General features: G+C 45.3%; 1 protein-coding gene across 1 annotated transcript in view; it reads left to right on the forward strand.

The window, feature by feature from the left end:
- LOC148475030 (patched domain-containing protein 3-like) overlaps window positions 1-10,109 on the forward strand; it is a 189,155-nt gene extending 179,046 nt beyond the window's left edge. Inside the window, exon 4 of the mRNA XM_088457829.1 lies at window positions 8,413-10,109. Within this exon, the coding sequence (XP_088313955.1) occupies window positions 8,413-10,109 (1,697 nt within the window). The remainder of the gene's footprint in view (window positions 1-8,412) is intronic.
- Window positions 10,110-20,930: the final 10,821 nt, after the last annotated feature.

Below are 20,930 nucleotides of genomic sequence, written 5' to 3' on the forward strand. Positions count from 1 at the left end.
TTTGGTCCTCCATTTATGTTATATCGATTTGATATATACGTGCGGCTAAACACAGAAAATATTTTTTTATTTTTGCTGGAGAGTAGTGCACTTTGTGGGTTACACCACCCTTTAAGAAATGAGCCAGCCGGCTCTTTACTTATGGGACACAGGCACACGCTTGGCGCTGCTCCTTTGTTGATGCACGTGCGGCTACTGCGCACACAATTCACAAACACAGAAAAAATATTTTGTTATTTGGTTTGGAGTGTACTTTGGGGTTTACAGCACCCTTTAACGGTCAAGCCAGCCGGCCCTTTACTTATGACACAGGCGCACGCTTGGCACTACTTTGTTGATGCACGTGCGGCTACTGCGCACACAATTCACAAACACAGAAAATATATATTTTTTTGGTTTGGACTGGATACAGCACCCTTTAATGGTCAAGCCAGCCGGCCCTTTACTTATGACATAGGCGCACGCTTGGCACTACTTTGTTGATGCACGTGCGGCTACTGCGCACACAATTCACAAACACAGAAAAAATATTTTGTTATTAGGTTTGGAGTGTACTTTGGAGGTTACAGCACCCTTTAACGGTCAAGCCAGCCGGCCCTTTACTTATGACACAGGCGCACGCTTGGCACTACTTTGTTGATGCCCGTGCGGCTACTGCGCACACAATTCACAAACACAGAAAATATATATTTTTTGGTTTGGAGTGTACTTTGGGGGTTACAGCACCCTTTAACGGTCAAGCCAGCCGGACGTTACTTATGACACAGGCGCACGCTTGGCACTACTTTGTTGATGCACGTGCGGCTACTGCGCACACAATTCACAAACACAGAAAATACATTTTTTTTTGGTTTGGACTGGAGTGTTCTTTGGGGGTTACAGCACCCTTTAATGGTCAAGCCAGCCGGCCCTTTACTTATGACACAGGCGCACACTTGGCACTACTTTGTTGATGCACGTGCGGCTACAGCGCACACAATTCACAAACACAGAAAATATTATTTTTTTTGGTTTGGACTGGAGTGTACTTTGGGGGTTACAGCACCCTTTAACGGTCAAGCCAGCCAGCCCTTTACTTATGACACAGGCGCACGCTTGGCACTACTTTGTTGATGCACGTGCGGCTACTGCGCACACAATTCACAAACACAGGAAATAATTTTTTTTTTGGTTTGGACTGGAGTGTACTTTGGGGGTTACAGCACCCTTTAACGGTCAAGCCAGCCGGCCCTTTACTTATGACACAGGCGCACGCTTGGCACTACTTTGTTGATGCACGTGCGGCTACTGCGCACACAATTCACAAACACAGAAAAAATATTTTGTTATTTGGTTTGGAGTGTACTTTGGGGGTTACAGCACCCTTTAACGGTCATGCCAGCTGGCCCTTTACTTATGACAAAGGCGCACGCTTGGCACTACTTTGTTGATGCACGTGCGGCTACTGCACACACAATTCACAAACACAGAAAATAATTTTTTTTTTGGTTTGGACTGGAGTGTACTTTGGGGGTTACAGCACCCTTTAACGGTCAAGCCAGCCGGCCCTTTACTTATGACACAGGCGCACGCTTGGCACTACTTTGTTGATGCACGTGCGGCTACTGCGCACACAATTCACAAACACAGAAAATATATTTTTTTTTGGTTTGGACTGGAGTGTACTTTGGGGGTTACAGCACCCTTTAACGGTCAAGCCAGCTGGCCCTTTACTTATGACACAGGCGCACGCTTGGCACTACTTTGTTGATGCATGTGCGGCTACTGTGCACACAATTCACAAACACACAAAAAATATTATTTTTTTAGCACTTGGGAGGGGCACCCCTGATGGACAGAGCACCCCCTGGACAACACTACAGCACCCCTTTAGGACTGGGACACTGCACAGGACTTTGGAGTGGACACAGCCCCTATGGAGAACTGACTGCACAACACAGTCCAGCCAGCCCCTATGGACTTTGAAGTAGTGGACACAGCCCCTATTAACAACAGCAGCACAGCACAACACAGCCAGCCCCTATGGACTTTGAAGTAGTGGACAACAGAAGCACAGCGCAGCACAGCACAGCACAACACTATTCTGCACTACACTACACTACACTACACAGCCCAGCCAGCCCTAACTCCCACCCTCCCTCTTCACTGTCTACAGCCGAGTGAGAAAATGGCGCAGACGCGGGTACCTTATATAGGTTCCAAAACCCGTGAGACTCGGAAGGCGGGATGATGACGTTTTGCCTCGATTTCAGATCCGAGTCAGGCGGGAAAAGTCGTGCCTGACTCGGATCTGCCTCGGATCGGGGGGGCTCGGGGGGGTTCGGATTTCTGAAATCCGAACCCGCTCACCCCTAATATATATATAGAAAAAATAGAGATGGAAACAAGCGCACAATAGTGTAAATCTTAAAACAAACGGTAAAACGCACCACATATATAAGTTCTGCGTACCATGATGCTCTATTTAGAGAGCATGTAGTAGATCAAATAAAGACTCTTATAGGAATATCCCTTCTGTATCTTCAAAAATTCAATGTATGAGGTGTCACAGATCTCAGGCAACATATGGAAAAACACAAAGCGCTCTCATGTTGTAGTATTACACACAGTTTATTCCACATACAAAACACACAAAAAGATGCACAGTTACATGAAAAAAACTTGTGATAGGCTTATCTGATAGTTGACCATGTAAGCAAGCAGGGAGTCACTCTTCCCTCAACGCATTTCGTCTCTCATGCTAAAACAGCTGGACTTCACATGTGTGAATATGTGTGAACATATATAAGTGTGAAAATATATATATATAATATATATATATATATATATATATATATATATATTTAGAAAGATGTGTGTATAAAAAAAATTATATATATATATATATATATATATAAGAACGTCCTATGGTGGTGCAGCACTCCTGGTCCCCAAAGTGATCACGCTGTACACATAGAGGTAACGATTAACGTTTCAGTGCTTTTAATACATGTGGCACTTTCATCAGAAACATTAATCGTTACCTCTACGTGTACAGCATGATCATTTTGGGGACCAGGAGTGCTGCACCACCACAGGACATTCTTATATGCTGACATCTCGTGCGGGCACCCGGTACAGTATTGTGATTTATCAGGAGAGCTGGACCTCATGTGTTGTATATATATATATATATATATATATACATAAAAATCCAGAGTAATTCCCAATATAGGAAAAAACAGAGGGTCTGATTTAGAGCCGCTCGTAAGCGGCCGCTCGTTCGCTCCGAGCGATGTTCGCACAACTGCGCATGCATATGGGTCGTAATGGCCATGCGCCAACCAGTCATTGTGGTCGGAAATTGTGCGCTCATAAGACAGTGAGGGCCTGCTAATTTGAGTGACATAATGAGACGTTTGTGGGTGGTAACAAGGTGCATGAAAACGGGGAGTGAAGATCCGAACGCAGGCGTGCCAAACGGTCAAAACGGGCATTTAATGGGTGTGCATAATTAACAAAGCAGCGTCATCGACCACGTCACTTGGTTGTTTCTTAGCCTGAACTGCTCGCAGTGATTGCAGGAAGTAAAACCTACCACAAGCACTGCGAGCAGTTCAGACACCTTTCGATGTACTCGATTAATCTAATAAATAGCGGAGATGACGTATGATGCGAACGGCAAAGGGGCGTCTTTACAAAAATAGCGAGCGCATCTTTTGGACGCTCGCTCAGACATCGAGGCGCCCACAGACCGCAAAGAGCGAGCGCTCAATTTAAATACCCGGCCCCTTTTTCAGAACGAGCGTCCGCAAATACTGTCCGGGTCTGAATCAGACCCAGAGTTCACTCACCAAAGTAGTAACACTTTTCATATAATCATGTAGAGACAATCCAAGCAGCATCATAATATCATCAACATTTCAGTCCTATAAGACCTTTGTCAAGACTGCAGCATATTATGCATCATATAGCCAAACAGCAGCACACATGCAGCAGCATGCTTGTCACACATAGTTATATCAAGCATGCTGCTGGATGTGTGCTGCTGTTTGGCTATATGATGCATAATATGTTGCAGTCTTGACAAAGGTCTTATGCATAGGCAAATGCAGGGGGTGTTTCCATCTGCCTGGAACACCCACCCCAGCCCAAAATAGAAATAGTAATGTAATAGAATTTTACTAGTGCTGAATGTTCTTCTCAGTATCACAAATGAAATAATTAGTACCACCTGTGGATCATTTAACATGTATTAGTCAGTAATAAATAACCTGTGCACCAACTAGGAGATCTGGAAAACATTCGCAAGGGATGTGCTGCTATAGAGCCCAATATGTACATACATGTCCAGGGCAGTGCTATGTTATTCTGCTGCTCCCCCAGACTCCCGGACTTGATCTGATACTCTGGAATGTGCCCACATCTAAAATAAAAACATTCAGCTCAGGAAGGATGGCCCTACTGCCACATCTAATGGCTTACTGTGATTGCTGATCCTCTATATGCTGGAATTATAACACACAATAAACTTTGTATGACACATATTAAAGCTGGTTAATTGCTAATTCTACCCTCTTCATGGGTTTGCCACTAGTGGTGGGCTGGGCTGGGGGGCAGGGTGCCATGTGCCCCCCGGGCTGCAGCGTCATGCGGGCCGCAGGTTGGGGCAGTCTGTGTCACTGTGACACAGACTGCACCGCGAGTGTAGCACTGACCGGACGGAGTTCGGTCAGCGCTACACAAGTGACAAACACACAGCCGCCGGCTCCGGCAGCTGTGTGTTTGTTGTAAGCAGCAGCCAATGAGAGTCTGTCAGACTCTCATTAGCTGCTGCTGTGCCCAGCCAGAAGATGAAGTGGCTCCCGCAGTGGGCAATGGGAGAGATGTCATGATGTCATATGACATCTCTCCCATAATGCAGAGCGGCCCGGCCCGGGAGGACAGACGGACGAGCAGATGGTGGCGGCGAGAACGGGGATTCAGGTAAGTGGGTTTTTTTATTTTGTTTTTTTATATTACGTGTGTCTACTGGGGGGGTCTGGCACTACAATGAGGAGACCACTACTGGGGGCACTACAATGGGGGGGATTACTACTACTGGGGTCACTACAAGGGGTGTGGGAGACTACTACTACTACTGGGGACACTACAAGGGGGGACTACTACTGAGGGCACTACAAGGGGGGAACTACTACTACTGGGGCCAGTACAAGGGGGGGACTACTACTAGGGGCACTACAAGGGGAGGGGACTACTACTAGGGGACTACATAGGGGGAGGAGACTACCACTTGGGGCACTGCATTGAGGGACCACTGCTGGGGGCTCTATATAAAGGGCAATACTGGGGGTACTGCTTAGGGGGGAGACTACAACAGGGGCCACTATTTAAGGGGCATTTTATAAGGGTTACTATTGGGGGCACTGCATGGGGGGTGGACTGCTACTGGGGGCACTATATTAGGGGCACTGCATAGAGGGTACCACTATTGGGGGCACTATATAAGGGGCTTACTACTGGGGGAACAAGGGGCACTGCACAGGGGGGACCACTACTGGGGGCACTATATAAGAGGTGTACTACTGGGAGCACAAGGGGCACTGCATAGGGGGGGATCACTACTGGGGGAACTACTGGAGGCCTGCATAAGGGTGTTCTCTCCTGTGGCACACGGGGCACTGCATATGGGCATTACGACAGGAGGCTGCCCCTAATCTTTATTTTTACCTTACATTAATCCCATATGGACCCGCCTCCTCCCTGAAACACTTGAGGGGGGGCGGCGCCATAGGACGCACGTTCTTCGGGCACCCTGACTACACGCTACTCCTCTGCAAGGGCCGCCTGCATGCATTTGCCCCCCAGACTAAAAGTTGCCAGCCAGCCCCTGATTGCCACTCTCACTCTAAAATCAAGCATTTGAAAACCCCCCTCTAGAAATCCTGGGTTTTCCACTGGTCTTACGGGACTGAAATGTTGACGATACTATGATACTACTTGGATTGTCTCTACATGATTAAATGATTAAATGAAAAGCGTTACTATTTTGGTGAGTGACCTCTGTTTTTTCCTATATTGGGAAATACTCTGATTAAATGAAGGACCAGTTTACTGGTTTGGGAGACTGCAACCGGCTGCTGGGACTCTGTGATGTGAGTGCAGGAACTTTTGATATATATATATATATATATATATATATGGTGCAAGGTGTCCGCACTCCACTATACCAGGGATACAAGCGAGGTGCTCAATTTAAAGACAGAGAACTGTCCATAGGTATATAGAAAAAATAATAATCGGCACTCACCAAATGTAAAAAGGATTCTGTTTATATGCAAAAAGAAGTTTAAATATCCATAACAGCAAAATGCAAAGGTTCAGTCCAGCGCACTTGGTTGTCTTACTATTGGGTACTGCTGTTATATGGTTGCTGAGTCTTGATAAAGATCCTGGACTGGGATCGAAACGTCGACTGGACTGAACCTTTGCATTTTGCTGTTATGGATATTTAAACTTCTTTTTGCATATAAACAGAATCCTTTATACATTTGGTGAGTGCCGATTATTATTTTATATATATATATATATATATATATATATAAATATATATACATACTGTATATATAGTATAAATACACACACACACATAGATATATATGATCAAAAAATGACAATAACAGTTACTTACCTGGCCTGAGAGAGGCTTTCTACACTTTTCAGGTGCACCACCTAAAGAGGAGAACTTTTAGTGTGGGGGTGTAGTGTGGGGGTGGGGTAGATCTTGGGTGCTGCGGGGAAGTGGTGCCATGAGGGGGGGGTCATGGTGCCATGAGGGGAAGTTAGGGTATTTGCGAGAGAAGGGGAGGCCGGAGGTGTCGTGAGAGGGGGTGACGGGGGTTCCACGAGTGAGTAGAGGGGGCGGGTTCGGAGTAATGGGGAGTTGGACAAAAAGCTGATGGGAGAGGAGAGTAATAGGAAGCAGGAGGGGTGAGAATTGAACAGGTTGCTGCCGGTCATAGAGCTAAGTGCAGACTTGGATGCAGGCCCAGGAGGAGGAACACAGGCCTCTGTGTGACAGTGTGACCGGTGTTTTGACTTGGGGAAAGGAAGGGTGATGGTGGGAGGAGCTACTTCTGGACTGCTGCTGCCGCTGTATGATTCCTGTCTACAGCAGCACAGCAGCTTAAAAAGTAGGTGTTGCAGACCTATTTTTTCTATCCCTGAATCCTCGGGGCCCCCCTGACCCTCGGTGCCTGACACTGGTATATCCTTTGTCCCCCTGTCGCCAGGCCTGATGGAATTTAATGTTCCCAGAGTGACAAGAAACATGCTACCCCCACATTACTGCCCACTTCCTTGTGAAATGGACAGAATGGAGAGAATTTCCATGGAGATCAGGGTCCCCGAGTAGGGGGCAGGGCTAAATGATGTGAACATTTTCACCTACTTTGGTTTAATTAAAGTGTCAGACCCATTCATTAGTCTTGTAATGCAGGAGATATCACAGATATCTCCTGGTTACAAATGTGCCTCGATAATTTCCACAATCTCATAGTCACTGCAGCCAGCAGAGAGATCTATTAAGATCCCTCCCTGCTGTGTAGGCACTGCAGAGCCCCAGGAGCTGAGAGCACTGGGGCACTGCAAACATTTGGCCACACTGCTTCTGCTTGACTCACTGACAGAAGACAGAAAGGAAACAGGTGAGAGGTAGTGGGGGTAGAGGATGCAAACACCCGCGGGGGGTGGGAGGGGGTTCCGGATTGGACACCAGAAGTAGAGGGAGGGGGTTGGGTGGGGGCCAGATAAGACACCTTGGATGAAGTGGGGGTGTGTCAGACATTGGAGTATGCAGGGGATGGGATGGGATGGGGTCCATATTGGACACCAAACCCCATGGGGGGAGGCTGCGAAAGGCAACAGGGAATAGAGACGGAGAGCAGACACAGTGAGGAAATGCTTATTGAGTGGAAGTGCTGACTCCACAAAATGAGCAGCTTTTTAGAAATTATGCTTCTGTTAGTGAGGCATGATGAATGCCTAAAAAAAGATTTTTTAAACTCGCAGCGAGTTTAAAACTTAATTATCATAATTAATTCATGATGAAAAGGCCACTATATACCTTTGTTATGTATTGTAATAACAAGGCAATGTGTAATGCTTATATCTAATTTAAATGCAATTATATATTTTTGCAATTTATATAGGTAATGTAGTTTAAATACTAGTTATCTAATAAAGAAAGCCAAGTGCAATGTTGGTAAAATAAAATGTCATTTTTAAAATTATTATGACATATATAAAATATTTAGAAATATATCTTTATTCATGAATTCAAAATAATATATCCCAAGGCTTTATGATTATTATAGAATTATTTTGCTGAAATATGTTTATGATAATTACATTTATTAATACTTTGACTTTCAGGCGTTGGAGTGGATGACATGTTCATTATGATATCCAGCTGGCAACAAACTAAAGTAAAGAGTAAAGTTGAAGAAAGAATGGCTGAGACATATGCTGAAGCTGCAGTCTCGATAACAATCACAACTCTCACAGATGTTCTAGCTTTCTACATAGGAATTATGACGCCTTTTCAATCAGTGAAGTCATTTTGTATTTATGCTGGAACTTCCCTATTATTCTGTTTTCTGTATAATATCACTTTCTTTGGGGCGTTTTTAGCCCTTAATGGTAGACGGGAAGAGAGTAATAGGCATTGGCTGATTTGTAGAAGGGTGATGAAGCAAAAAGATGATCACCGTTCCTCCTCATATAACCTGTGCTGTGTTGGGGGAAAATACAGCCAAATCACTGGTAAAGAGAGTGACCATCCAGTTGCTGATTTTTTCCGGAAGCAATATGGTCCATTCCTCGCAAACATCTGGGTTAAGTGCTTGGTGCTAGTTCTGTATGGTGGATACTTGGCCAGCAGTATATATGGCTGTTTACAGGTGCAGGAAGGAATCGATCTACGTAATTTGGCTACTGACGACTCATACATTCGTTCCTTTTATGACAATGAAGATTTATATTTCTCAGAGTATGGTCCCAGAGTTATGGTTGTTATTACAGATGAGATTTCATACTGGGATTCAGATGTACGTCTCAAAATTGACAGGTGTATTGAGTCATTTAAAGGTGGCTCCTATGTTAGTGAGTCTCTCTCAGAGTCATGGTTGGACGTGTACATAGGCATTTCTAATAGTCATAAACTAGACATTAATGATAAAAATTATTTTATTGGAAACCTATCGCAACTCTTTAAATTTGCTCCTGATTATAAACAAGATGTGAACATTCACTCAGGGTCTATAATAGCTTCTCGTTTCTTCATCCAGACTGCGAATGTCACTTCTTCAGTAGATGAGAGAGACATGTTAAACTATGTCCGGAACACAGCGATGAGCTGTGACATCCCAGTCCTTGTGTACCATCCAGCCTTTATATACTTTGACCAATATGCTGTAATCATCCAGAACACCATCCAGAATGTTGTGGTTGCTGCAGCTGCCATGTTTGTGGTCTCAATACTGCTAATTCCAAATCCTTTATGTTCTCTGTGGGTGACTTTCACCATAGCTTCCATTATAGTTGGTGTCACTGGTTATATGGCTTTCTGGGAGGTTAACTTAGATTCCATCTCTATGATCAACCTTGTTATCTGCATTGGGTTCTCCGTTGACTTCTCAGCACACATTTCATATGCCTATGTATCTAGCCAGAAGTCCACAGTCAATGAGAGGATGACTGATGCTTTACATGCTCTTGGTTATCCTATAGTGCAAGGTGCTCTGTCCACCATCCTTGGGGTCATCGTTCTTTCCACATCAGCAAGTTACATCTTTAGAACGTTTTTTAAGATCATATTCCTGGTTATTACATTTGGAATGCTGCATGGACTGTTTTTTCTTCCAGTTTTTCTAACTTTGTTTGGTAGAAAATGTTATGATGAATCAAAAGCAAAGGCCTCAAGATACCAGGTGTCTGCTGGTACCGGAAAAAATCCAAACAGAGACAGTAATTTACAAGATAACATGGGAGAAAAATATTATAATAAACATGGCAAAGTAATAGAAACTTTCTCAAATAAATGTTTTTTTCCAGATCCTGACTGTCCATAAGTTCTTCTCATTTAGTGTAGAACATTTGTCCCTTTAAACTAGCATTCTTAACCACAATGTTCATTTACGTAACCTCTTCTGTATGACATAACAGCACTAATTATATGTAAATATGTTGTATGCTTTTTACTGTGCTAGGATACTGTATGTTCAAAGAGTGTTTGCTTAATAAGAAAAATACATAAAGAATCGTTGATAGTAAAGTATATTTATGTAGATCATATTATATTTAATGTAACTAATTTCATTTAACATGCTGAGACCATTATTTGTACACAGTGATGGCACATGTACTGTACTAATAGTTATATATCAGTCTTTCTTGTATAATGTACTCAAAAATAAATATATATTTAAACTAGGGGTGTGCACCGGCCACTTTTCGTGTTTTGTGTTTTGGTTTTGGATCCGGATCTTTCTTCGTGTTTTGGATCTGGACTGGTTTTGCCAAAACCACCCTTCCGTGTTTTGTGTTCTGGGTTTTGTGTTTTGGATCTGTATTTTTAAAAAAAAAAAAGCATTAAAACAGCTAAAATCACAGAATTTGTGGGTTTGTCTATTCTGAACACCTCACAATAGTGTATTTATGTCCAAAAGTTTGCACCGAGGTAGCTGGATGACTATGCTAAGCCAGGGTCTGCCACACGACTGTGGCTGAAATGATTGGTACGTTTGGGCCCCCACAAAACAAGCTGGCAATTAATCTGTCCCTGCACAAACTGGCTCTACGGAGGCAAGATGTCATCCTCCTCATCCACCAATTCCTCACCCTCTTCAGTGTTGTGTACATCCTCATCCTCACAGAGTATTAATTCGTCCCCGCTGGAATCCACAACCACAGGTCCCTCTGTACGTTCTGGAGGCTGGTCTCCCTGGAAGAGTTGATAATTCATTTTATGAACATCATCTTCTCCACATTTTGTGGAAGCAACCTCCTACGCCTTTCGCTGACAAGTTTCCCGGCTGCACTAAACACTCTTTTGGAGTACACACTGGAGGGGGGCAACTCAGGTAAAATAGAGCCAGTTTGTACAGGGACCTCCAAATTGCCTCTTTTTCCTGCCAGTACAGGTACGGACTGTCTGACATGCCTACTTGGATGCTGTCACCGATGTAATCCTTTAACAGACAGACGCATGCTTGTCACTGCTGCTTTGAGGATGCAGGTGCGGCTACAGCCCACACAATTCACAAAGACAGAAAAAAAAGATTTTTTTAGTTTTTGTGGTGCGCACTTTGAGGGTTACACCACCCTTTAACAGACGGATGCACGCTTGTCACTGCTGTTTTGAGGATGCAGGTGCGGCTACAGCCCACACAATTCACAAAGAAAGAAAAAAAAAGAATTTTTTTATTGTTTGTGGAGTGCACTTTGAGGGTTACACCACCCTTTACCAGATAGACGCACGCTTGTCGCTGCTGCTTTGAGGATGCAGGTGGAATCTAGATGGGATTTGGAACCGGGGACACACTACCTCCATCAATTGTCTAAATCCCACTGCACTAATGGCGGATACCGGACACACGTCTAACACCAACATAGCAACCAAGACCTCAGTCATACGTTTTGCTTCAGGATGACTGCTGTCGTACTTCATCCTCCTCTCTAGGGACTGTTGGAGGGTCAATTGTTTAGTAAAAGTAGTGGTGTTCCTATTTCCTCTCTGGGATGATGAACAACTCCCAGCAGCAGCAACAGCACTAGGAAGAAGTGGTTCTTGATCTTTCCCTATTTTATTTTTATCGGAGAAAGTTTGGTCCTCCATTTATGTTATATTGATATATACGTGCGGCTAAGGCGCACACAAACACAGAAAATAATTTTTAATTTTTGTTGGAGACTAGTGCCAGCCGGCCCTTTACTTATGGGACACAGGCGCACGCTTGGCGCTGCTCCTTTGTTGATGGACGTGCAACCACAGTGCACACAATTCACAAACACAGAAAAAACATTTTTATTTTGTTTGGAGTGCCCTTTGGGGGTTACAGCACCCTTTAACAGACAAGCCAGCTGGCCCTTTATTTATGGGACACAGGCGCACGCTTGGCACTACTTTGTTGATGCACGTGCGGCTACTGCGCACACAATTAACAAACACAGAAAATATTTTTTTATTTTGTTTGGAGTGTACTTTGGGGGTTACAGCACCCTTTAACGGACAAGCCAGCCATCCTTTTACATATGGGACACAGGCGCACGCATGGCACTGCTCCTTTGTTGATGCACGTGCAGCCACAGTGCACACAATTCACAAACACAGAAAATTATTTTTTATTTTTGTTGGAGACTAGTGCACTTTGTGGGTTACACCACCCTTTAAGAAATGAGCCAGCCGGCCCTTTACTTATGGGACACAGGCGCACGCTTGGCGCTGCTCCTTTGTTGATGGACGTGCAGCTACTGCGCACACAATTCACAAACACAGAAAATATTTTTTTATTTTGTTTGGAGTGTACTTTGGGGGTTACAGCACCCTTTAACGGTCAAGCCAACCGGCCCTTTACTTATGACACAGGCGCACGCTTGGCACTACTTTGTTGATGCACATGCGGCTACTGCGCACACAATTCACAAACACAGAAAATATTTTTTTATTTTGTTTGGAGTGTACTTTGGGGGTTACAGCACCCTTTAACAGTCAATCCAGCTGGCCCTTTACTTATGACACAGGCGCACGCTTGGCACTACTTTGTTGATGCACGTGCGGCTACTGTGCACACAATTCACAAACACAGAAAATATTTTTTTATTTTGTTTGGAGTGTACTTTGGGGGTTACAGCACCCTTTAACGGACAAGCCAGCCGGCCCTTTACTTATGGGACACAGGCGCACGCTTGGCGCTGCTCCTTTGTTGATGCACATGCAGCCACAGTGCACGCAATTCACAAACACAGAAAATATATATTTTTTTTGTTTGGAGTGTACTTTGGGGGTTACAGCACCCTTTAATGGACAAGCCAGCTGGCCCTTTACTAATGGGACACAGGCGCACGCTTGGCGCTGCTCCTTTGTTGATGCACGTGCAGCCACAGTGCACACAATTCACAAACACAGAAAAAAATATTTTTTTTTTGCACTTGGGGGGAGCACCCCTGATGGACAGAGCACCCCTTGGACAACACTACAGCACCCCTTTAGGACTGGGACACTGCACAGGACTTTGGAGTGGACACTGTCCAGCCAGCCCCTATGGACTTTGAAGGAGTGGACACAGCCCCTATGGACAACAGAAGCACAGCGCAGCACAGCACAGCACAACACTACACTGCACTACACTACACAGCCCAGCCAGCCCTAACTCCCACCCTCCCTCTTCACTGTCCACAGCCGAGTGAGAAAATTGCGCCGACGCGGGTACCTAATATAGGATCCAAAACCCGCGAGACCCGGAAGGCGGGATGATGACGTTTTGCCTCGATTTCAGATTCAAGTCAGGCTCGACTTTTCCCCCCTGACTCGAATCTGAAATCGGCCTCGGATCGGGGGGGCTCGGGGGGGTTCGGATTTCAGAAATCTGAACCCGCTCACCCCTAATTTAAACAGCATTTCTATTGTCAATAAGTACTGCCAGGCTGCATTTTGTGCTTCAATGATGCACTTTTGTAGAGCACTACATTCCCAGATGCACTATGAGCAATGTAATAAAACACTTTACAAACACACAAATTTGAGGCCTCTAATAAAAACTTTCTCCATATCCACCCACTCTTATGCAATTTATACACCATATAGAGGGATTGGGTATTATATGCCGGCTGTCAGGATACCGCTAGTCAGAATACCAACAGCGGCATCCCGACAGCTCTAAAAGTCAATGGAAAGTTTTTTGCTACCCTCTCCCCTAACCCCTACCTTAAACCTACCCCACCTTTCAGAGGTGGACGCTATTGCAATTTGCACACAGACTGAGCGATTGTTTGCCATTGTGCATGAGTATGTGATGCTCTGGGGTTTGTTTAGTGATGCGCCACTAGAACCAGGTTCAGGTGTGATTGTGATGCTTCCTTGTGGTCGAACTACCCGTCATTGAGGTAGGACACAGAGACAAAGAGGCAAGCCTAAGAAAGATCCCCATTTACAGACACACGACCGAGTCCGATATTCTTCGAAAACAAATTTGTTTTTATGATTTCAATATATATAAAGTAACAGACAGTTTGATTTGTCTCGGCATAAACTACATGGAGTAAAGAATAAAGAGGATACAATTTGGTTGACAGTGTTATAAAGTAACTAGTCAATGTTCAACACAGTTTAAACAACCATTAGAATCTTGCGATTTATGAGATACAATGTAACAATTTGCAAAAGAGCTCGGCATTCACTGAGTAAGGAAGAATGAGTCCCGAGCAGTAGGACCAGTAACCCTGTCATCTACCGGTGACCCCAGCTGGCAAATGAAGGGAAGGTAAAGTGCAATGAACAATTTGAGGCTGCTGTCAAAAATGGGCCAAGGATGAAGTAAATAGCAAACTCAGTGGCATGTAGGCCCAAAAACAATGACTACAGCTAAACTAATGCAGTACAAGACAACTGTAAAAATCTAGAAGATGACTGCCTTATTAGCTCAAGAAGAGTCATTGTCGTACTGTTTTATTTATGAAACAAGAGTCACTTGCAGCATGCACTTTAAACATAGCTGTATTTGCAGAATCACAGTCCTGAGCACACAAAAATTTAAGAAATGTCTATGCTGCGCATTTGTACTTAAGAAGCAAGAGTCACAGATAGCATGCACATTAAGCACAGGTGTATCTGCATAGTTACAGGCCTGGGAACACAAAAATGAAGGACAGTCTATTCTGCGTAACAGTATCCCTGAAGCAAAAGTCACAGTTAGCATGCACGTTAAGCACAGGTGTATTTGCATAGTTACAGGTCTTGGTACACAAAAATTAAGGACAGTCTATGCTCCGTAGCTGTATTCCTAAAGTAAAAGTCACAGTTAGCATGCACGTTAAGCACAGGTGTATCTGAGAGTTACAGGCCTTGGTACACAAAAATGAAGGACAGTCTATGCTCAGTAGCTGTATTCCTGAAGCAAAAGTCACAGTTAGCATGTACATTAAGCACAGGTGTATCTGCATAGTTACAGGCCTTGGTACACAATAAATGCCCTATCAGCAATTGACACTATTACCTTAAGCAGTGCATAAATATCACAATAAATATATTAATAAATCAGTTCTTAGAAATATGGTGATGACCGAAAGAAACAGCAGCCATCAGAGGTCAGTGACTATCAAATGATATAACTACAAATCTTGCAGGGCCAATTGCCCAGTTAGCCAAGCAAGACTGCTGCCCCAGTGGGGCTGATCAGCCAAATGGTATATTACAGGGGAGTAGCCTATTAATCATTCACTGACCCTCCAGCTGCCGTTCTTTCCCGCCAAAACGCCAGGAAAAAAAAAAAGGCGACACAAGAATAGTCAAAATACAAAATTCGGGAGGGAAGGGAGGGGCAAATTCTGAAAAGACACAGAATACAGGCAGTAGCAATGCTATAAATGCTTAATCCCACCCACACAATCCTCCAGCAACTTGGCTATTGGCTCAGCCTGAAACTAGATTAACCCTCAACTCTCCATGCAGCTAACTTAATACAGTCCTATTTGCCTAGGGGTTTAAAGTCCATCCTGCATACGTGGATACCCTCCGTCTTCATAAACGCCCTAATGGCAATTGAAACTATTACCTTAAGCAGTGCATAAATATCACAATAAATATAACTTAAACTCTAATGAATAATGACACAGAGATAGTAAGTGGCGTTTAAACTGGTCGGTCTTTTTATTAATAAATCAGTTCTTAGAAATTTGGTGGTGACCAAAAGAAACAGCAACCATCAGAGGTCAGTGACTATCAAATGATATAACTACAAATCTTGCAGGGCCAATAGCCCAGTTAGCAAGCACATAGGAAATTAATACTCCCCTATACCGCTGCAGCCTGGTTAGCCAACCAAGACTGCTGCCCCAGTGGGGGAAATCAGCCAGGTAAGTAGCCTATTAATCATTCACTGACCCCCCCAGCTGCCATTCTTTCCTGCCATGTGCGGCACCAACCAGGAGCCAAAGCCCACCACCAACAAACCTACTCAACTAAATTTTCTAAAACTCCAAAAACCCTTTCTAAAAAAAGGCGTAGTCCCACTTCAGATAAATGGACCCCATCAGCTCTGTATATGTGGACATTCCAAAATCAAATACAAGGATGAAAATCCACCACACCTCCCAGCGCATCCAGTTTTCTGGCCACAAATGAATTGACTTTGCACCTAGCCTTGTCTACCATTACCCCTGTGCACCCACCTCACCAATTTTGTCAGGGAATGATAGATGACCATACCAGCGTGCACCAAGGCCACCATTGCATCACCAACTCCAAATTCCCACATCGGTTCCGTACTGAAGTATAATCAAAATTGCTGGTGGACCAATTCCTCAGCCCTCTGATGAAGTCAGGGAATTAACTCTACCCAACGCATGCCCCGTTGACCTAACCTCCTACCCCGTGGTACCACTACTGACAGAGAGGACGAATGGACCAAGGGAGATCTAGCAGCCCAAAACACATAGGAGTGACCTTTAAACCACACTGGGCAATCGTCCAAATGGCCTCCTGCAACAGAATAAATGAAAAGTTGAACCATATACTAAAGGTTGACAGGACTGCCTTAAGAATAGCTGAACAAGGATAGAGAGGGGAAAAAGAGGAGGGAAGGGAGGACTTGGCCCAGGATAAAAACCTAAAAACCTGCTTGGAGCATCATAGCCAATCAGTCTCCTGTTTTAGCAGGGGAATTGGGAAAAATCTCTCGGGGCCCCACCGAGCAATGGTGATGAACGGCAAAAATTCACCCAAGTCAAAAATTTGCCATACAATCAAGACAATCAGGTAAAAACATTACTCTCCAACATCAATGAATATAATGCTTATAGGCATCGGACTTCCATCGTCCGAGAGCCTGGATCTCAACTGGTGAAAGGCCGCGAGCAGCAGCATCCGTGTCAGCTCCTATTCTAAAAGAATGCGTACCATAATCCCTAAGGGATAACCTGATAGACTGAATGCAACACTGAAAAACCCATCTGAACTGAAAGACAGTGACCGGGGAACCATCGACATGCATCAACCATGGACCCTCAACTAAGTGTACCGGGCACAACTGGGAGTCAGTACAGGGATGCAGAGCAACCCAGCTGCCCCGCCCCAGCTGATCAGTCTTTGAGCACCAAATGCGGCATAAAATTGAATCAGCTACAAGGACATGGGAGCACAGTAATGGTGACGCCCATTTTAGAATGAGCGACCAACTCGCCAATGCGAAAAGCCCCATGAAAGGCCATCACAAAGGCAAGTTGGAACAGGCATGACTCATAGTGGGAGGAGCAAACAGAAGGGAGAGCCAGCACCAAACTGAGCAATAGCGCAGGAGTGGTGGGATGCCTAGTATCAGGCGCTACCAGAGCCACATGCGCCCACCTCTTCAGCACCCAACTTACCTAGAAACTCCTGGTAAAATCATGTTGACCCCGCAAGTGCAAAAAGCAGGAAATTCCAACCAGGCACTGCAAAAATACTGTGCGTGAGCTATCTGACGTATAAAGATGCCAAGTGAATGACTGCAAAACTTGATGCAAAGCCTTACATTGTGCATGCTTGTGAGCCAAAAATGCTTCCCACTGACTCCACGTGGCCCGGTAAGACCTAAGAGTTGCCGGGGCGATAGAGTGCACCGCTAAACCCTCCAATCCAGGGACATGACCTGCCAACAGTGAGAGGGGCATAAGTCACCAACTAGAGAAGCATCTGGGGCGAGAGACTGGAACTGAGACCATTGAAAATGGGACAATGCGTCGGCTACAGAATTCTGAACCCAAGGGACATAGCGCACAACAAAACAAATATTTAAAGTGAGACACTGAAGAATCAGTTGCACCAACAAGCGCAGCACTAGCAACAAAGTTGACCGTTGTCTATCCACAGCCTATACCATGCCCAAATTGTCACACCAGAAAATGCCTATTGCGCAAACGCTCGCCCCACAACTCAATGTACACCATGATTGGGAACAACTCCAATAGCAGAAGATTTGAGGTTAGCCCACCGCTGACCCAAGAAGCAGGCATGCAGCAGCCTACCAAGAACCCTCCAAGTAAGCTCCAAAAGCTGTAGCGCCCACAGCATCTGTGAACAGCTGCAATTGCAAATTAGACAAGGGGGGTTAGGCCAAAAACGTAAACCATTAAACATAATCAAAAATGAATCCCACACTACAAGATCCTGCTGAATCTCTGCTAACAATCTAATGAAGTGATCAGGACGGTGGACCCCCACCAAAGTGCGTTGAAGCTTCCTGCAAAAAACTATGCACAAGGGGTATAATATGGCATGCAAAATTGAATAATCCCAGAAGGGCCTGGGCCTGCTGTAATGTAACCTTGCCATTAGCCAGTGCCAATACAATAGCAACACGCAATTTGCAGACCTTGTCCGCAGGCAAACGACAACATTGCCCCACCATGTCAATATCGATGCCCAGATAAGAAAGACAAGTACATGGACCCTCCGTGTTATCCAGGCCAATGGGAAGACCAAATTCATTAAACAGGGCACTCAAAGAGAACAAAAGCTTCTCGCATCGGGAGGAACAAGCCAGGCCAATACACAGGAAGTGTCCAAGTAGTGAGCAATACCAGACTCATCTCACCAGACTCACCAGTGCCCACCTCAACACACCAATGTAAAAATAAACTAAACCATTTGAAAAAGATGCATGAAACAGAACACCCCATAGGCAAACAGCGGTCAATATAAAATCCATCAGGAAGTCTAAAACTCATAAACCGGAAGGAATATGGGTTTAAAAGCATCAACCTAAAGGCAGATTCAACATCAATCTTAGTCAGCAGAGCCCCCTGACCAAATGATTGCACCATCTCCAGAGCATTATCAAATTACTGATAACAATCTCTCGAGACATCTGATGGTATGGCATCGTTCACTGAGGCCCCCTCCGGGTAAGACAGATACTGGATCAAATGAAAATGGCCTGGCACCTTTTTTGGCACTACTTCTATGGGTGAAAGGATCAAGTCAGTAAAAGGGGACACAGGAAAAGGACCCACCATCCGGCCAAGGGCAACTTCCTGCATCACCTTGTCCTTAACAATGTCTGGCAACTCTAGAGCAGAGCGCAAATTCCTTGCACCGCCTCCCATCACCACGCCTGAAAAGGGCAGCGTACAACCTTCAGAAAAACCCTGCAACAAAAACTAAGCGTCAACCCGTGCTGGATATAACTTCAGCCATCTAGCAATAACTGAAACACAAACCGGGGACGGAGCCTTACTTCGAGCCACCACCTGTAGCTGTGGGCTCATGGCCTGGTGTGGTAGCCGCCCCTCTGGTGTAATCGCAGACTGGGTGGTGTGCTCAACATCATAAGCAGAAGTGTTGAAAGTGACACCGAGATGTACAGGAGCTATTATTGAAAGCATAACACTGACCCCTCCCTTGACCCGAGCACGGTCCCTTGGGGGAGCCTGCTACTGTAGCAGGAATGCGATGTGCAGCCGCACCCTCACCCAGAGCAGGAGACGGCTGGGTGACCTCCAACCAAACTTCCACATCCCAACACCCAAAAGCCATTATTCGATGACCATTTTGTTTGTGACAAAATTCTCTGCCATATTGCCGCCAAACAGGGCCCCTCAAGGAATGGAAAAGGCAATGAATCAAATGCAAATAGCACACCACATTCATAGCCTCACCCAGATGGGACTTCAAATAACATGCCGTAAACATATAAAACCCCTGCAGCCAGCCCATATAAGAGCAGTGCACATCCTCTCCGACTCCACCCTTCTTTTTAGCCACTGCCAAAGACTTATATGCTTTAGCAGTGAGCGCAAAAATATCCACATACTTCCCTCTGTGAATACGCTCTTTTATGCGTGGCCATAAACCCTTAAGGACTGCCGTGTTAGCACAGCAGACCACACCTCCAGGGCTAATGGAAGATTCCTCACTAGAGGAATGCCATCTGTGGCGATGGCTCCTATGAAAGCGCCAGGAAGAGTTAGCCTTATGGGACTTTCTATGATGCTTGCGCCTGGAACTCTCAGTGTCAGTGGAGGAGGAATCTGAGGTACGCAATTTAGACAGGGTAAACAGCTCACCTGAGGACATCGAGGAAGAACTGCCACCTGTCATGGACGACCTTCGACCCCCCGACACCCCTTCCAAATCAATCATTGCAGCATCTGAAAAAGAGGACACAGAAGAACCAGCCCCGACTCCGGGAGCAGGCGCCCAAGAATGAGGAGCAGCACCAGCACTTGCTACAAAGCGTTGTGAGCAACATGCAGCAGGAGGAATAGAAGGAGGCAGGGACAGACCACACATTGTACCCAACTGTGAAACTAAAGGTGCCAGCTGTGATCGGACATCACCATCCAGAGACGACGGGGATCCTATGCCTCCAGACGCGCCCGCTGATGACTGAGAAGCCAAAAAGGGAGTCAAAGCCCCTACCACCGAGACTGGGAGCCCGACAATAGAGCCTGCATCAGGCGTACTGGGAGGAGCCATAACTGTAGCTACTCCAGCCATGCTGGATCCCGGAGATCCCGCAGACCTAACCTGTGTATCATCTAACACGCAACGCCCCTCACCCCTGGGACGCCCATGCCATTGCGAGCAAGACCGCGAAGGAGCAGCAGCAGAACAGGATGACCCCCAATCCTGCCGGTTCCCATCAGCAGCCGCCTTTAGCGACATGAAGCTCCCCTGTAGGGGCCAACGGTCATGA

The sequence above is a fragment of the Taudactylus pleione genome, unplaced genomic scaffold, assembly GCF_031769625.1.
Source record: "Taudactylus pleione unplaced genomic scaffold, aTauple2 ptg000788l, whole genome shotgun sequence".
NCBI classification, from domain to species: Eukaryota; Metazoa; Chordata; class Amphibia; order Anura; family Myobatrachidae; genus Taudactylus; species Taudactylus pleione.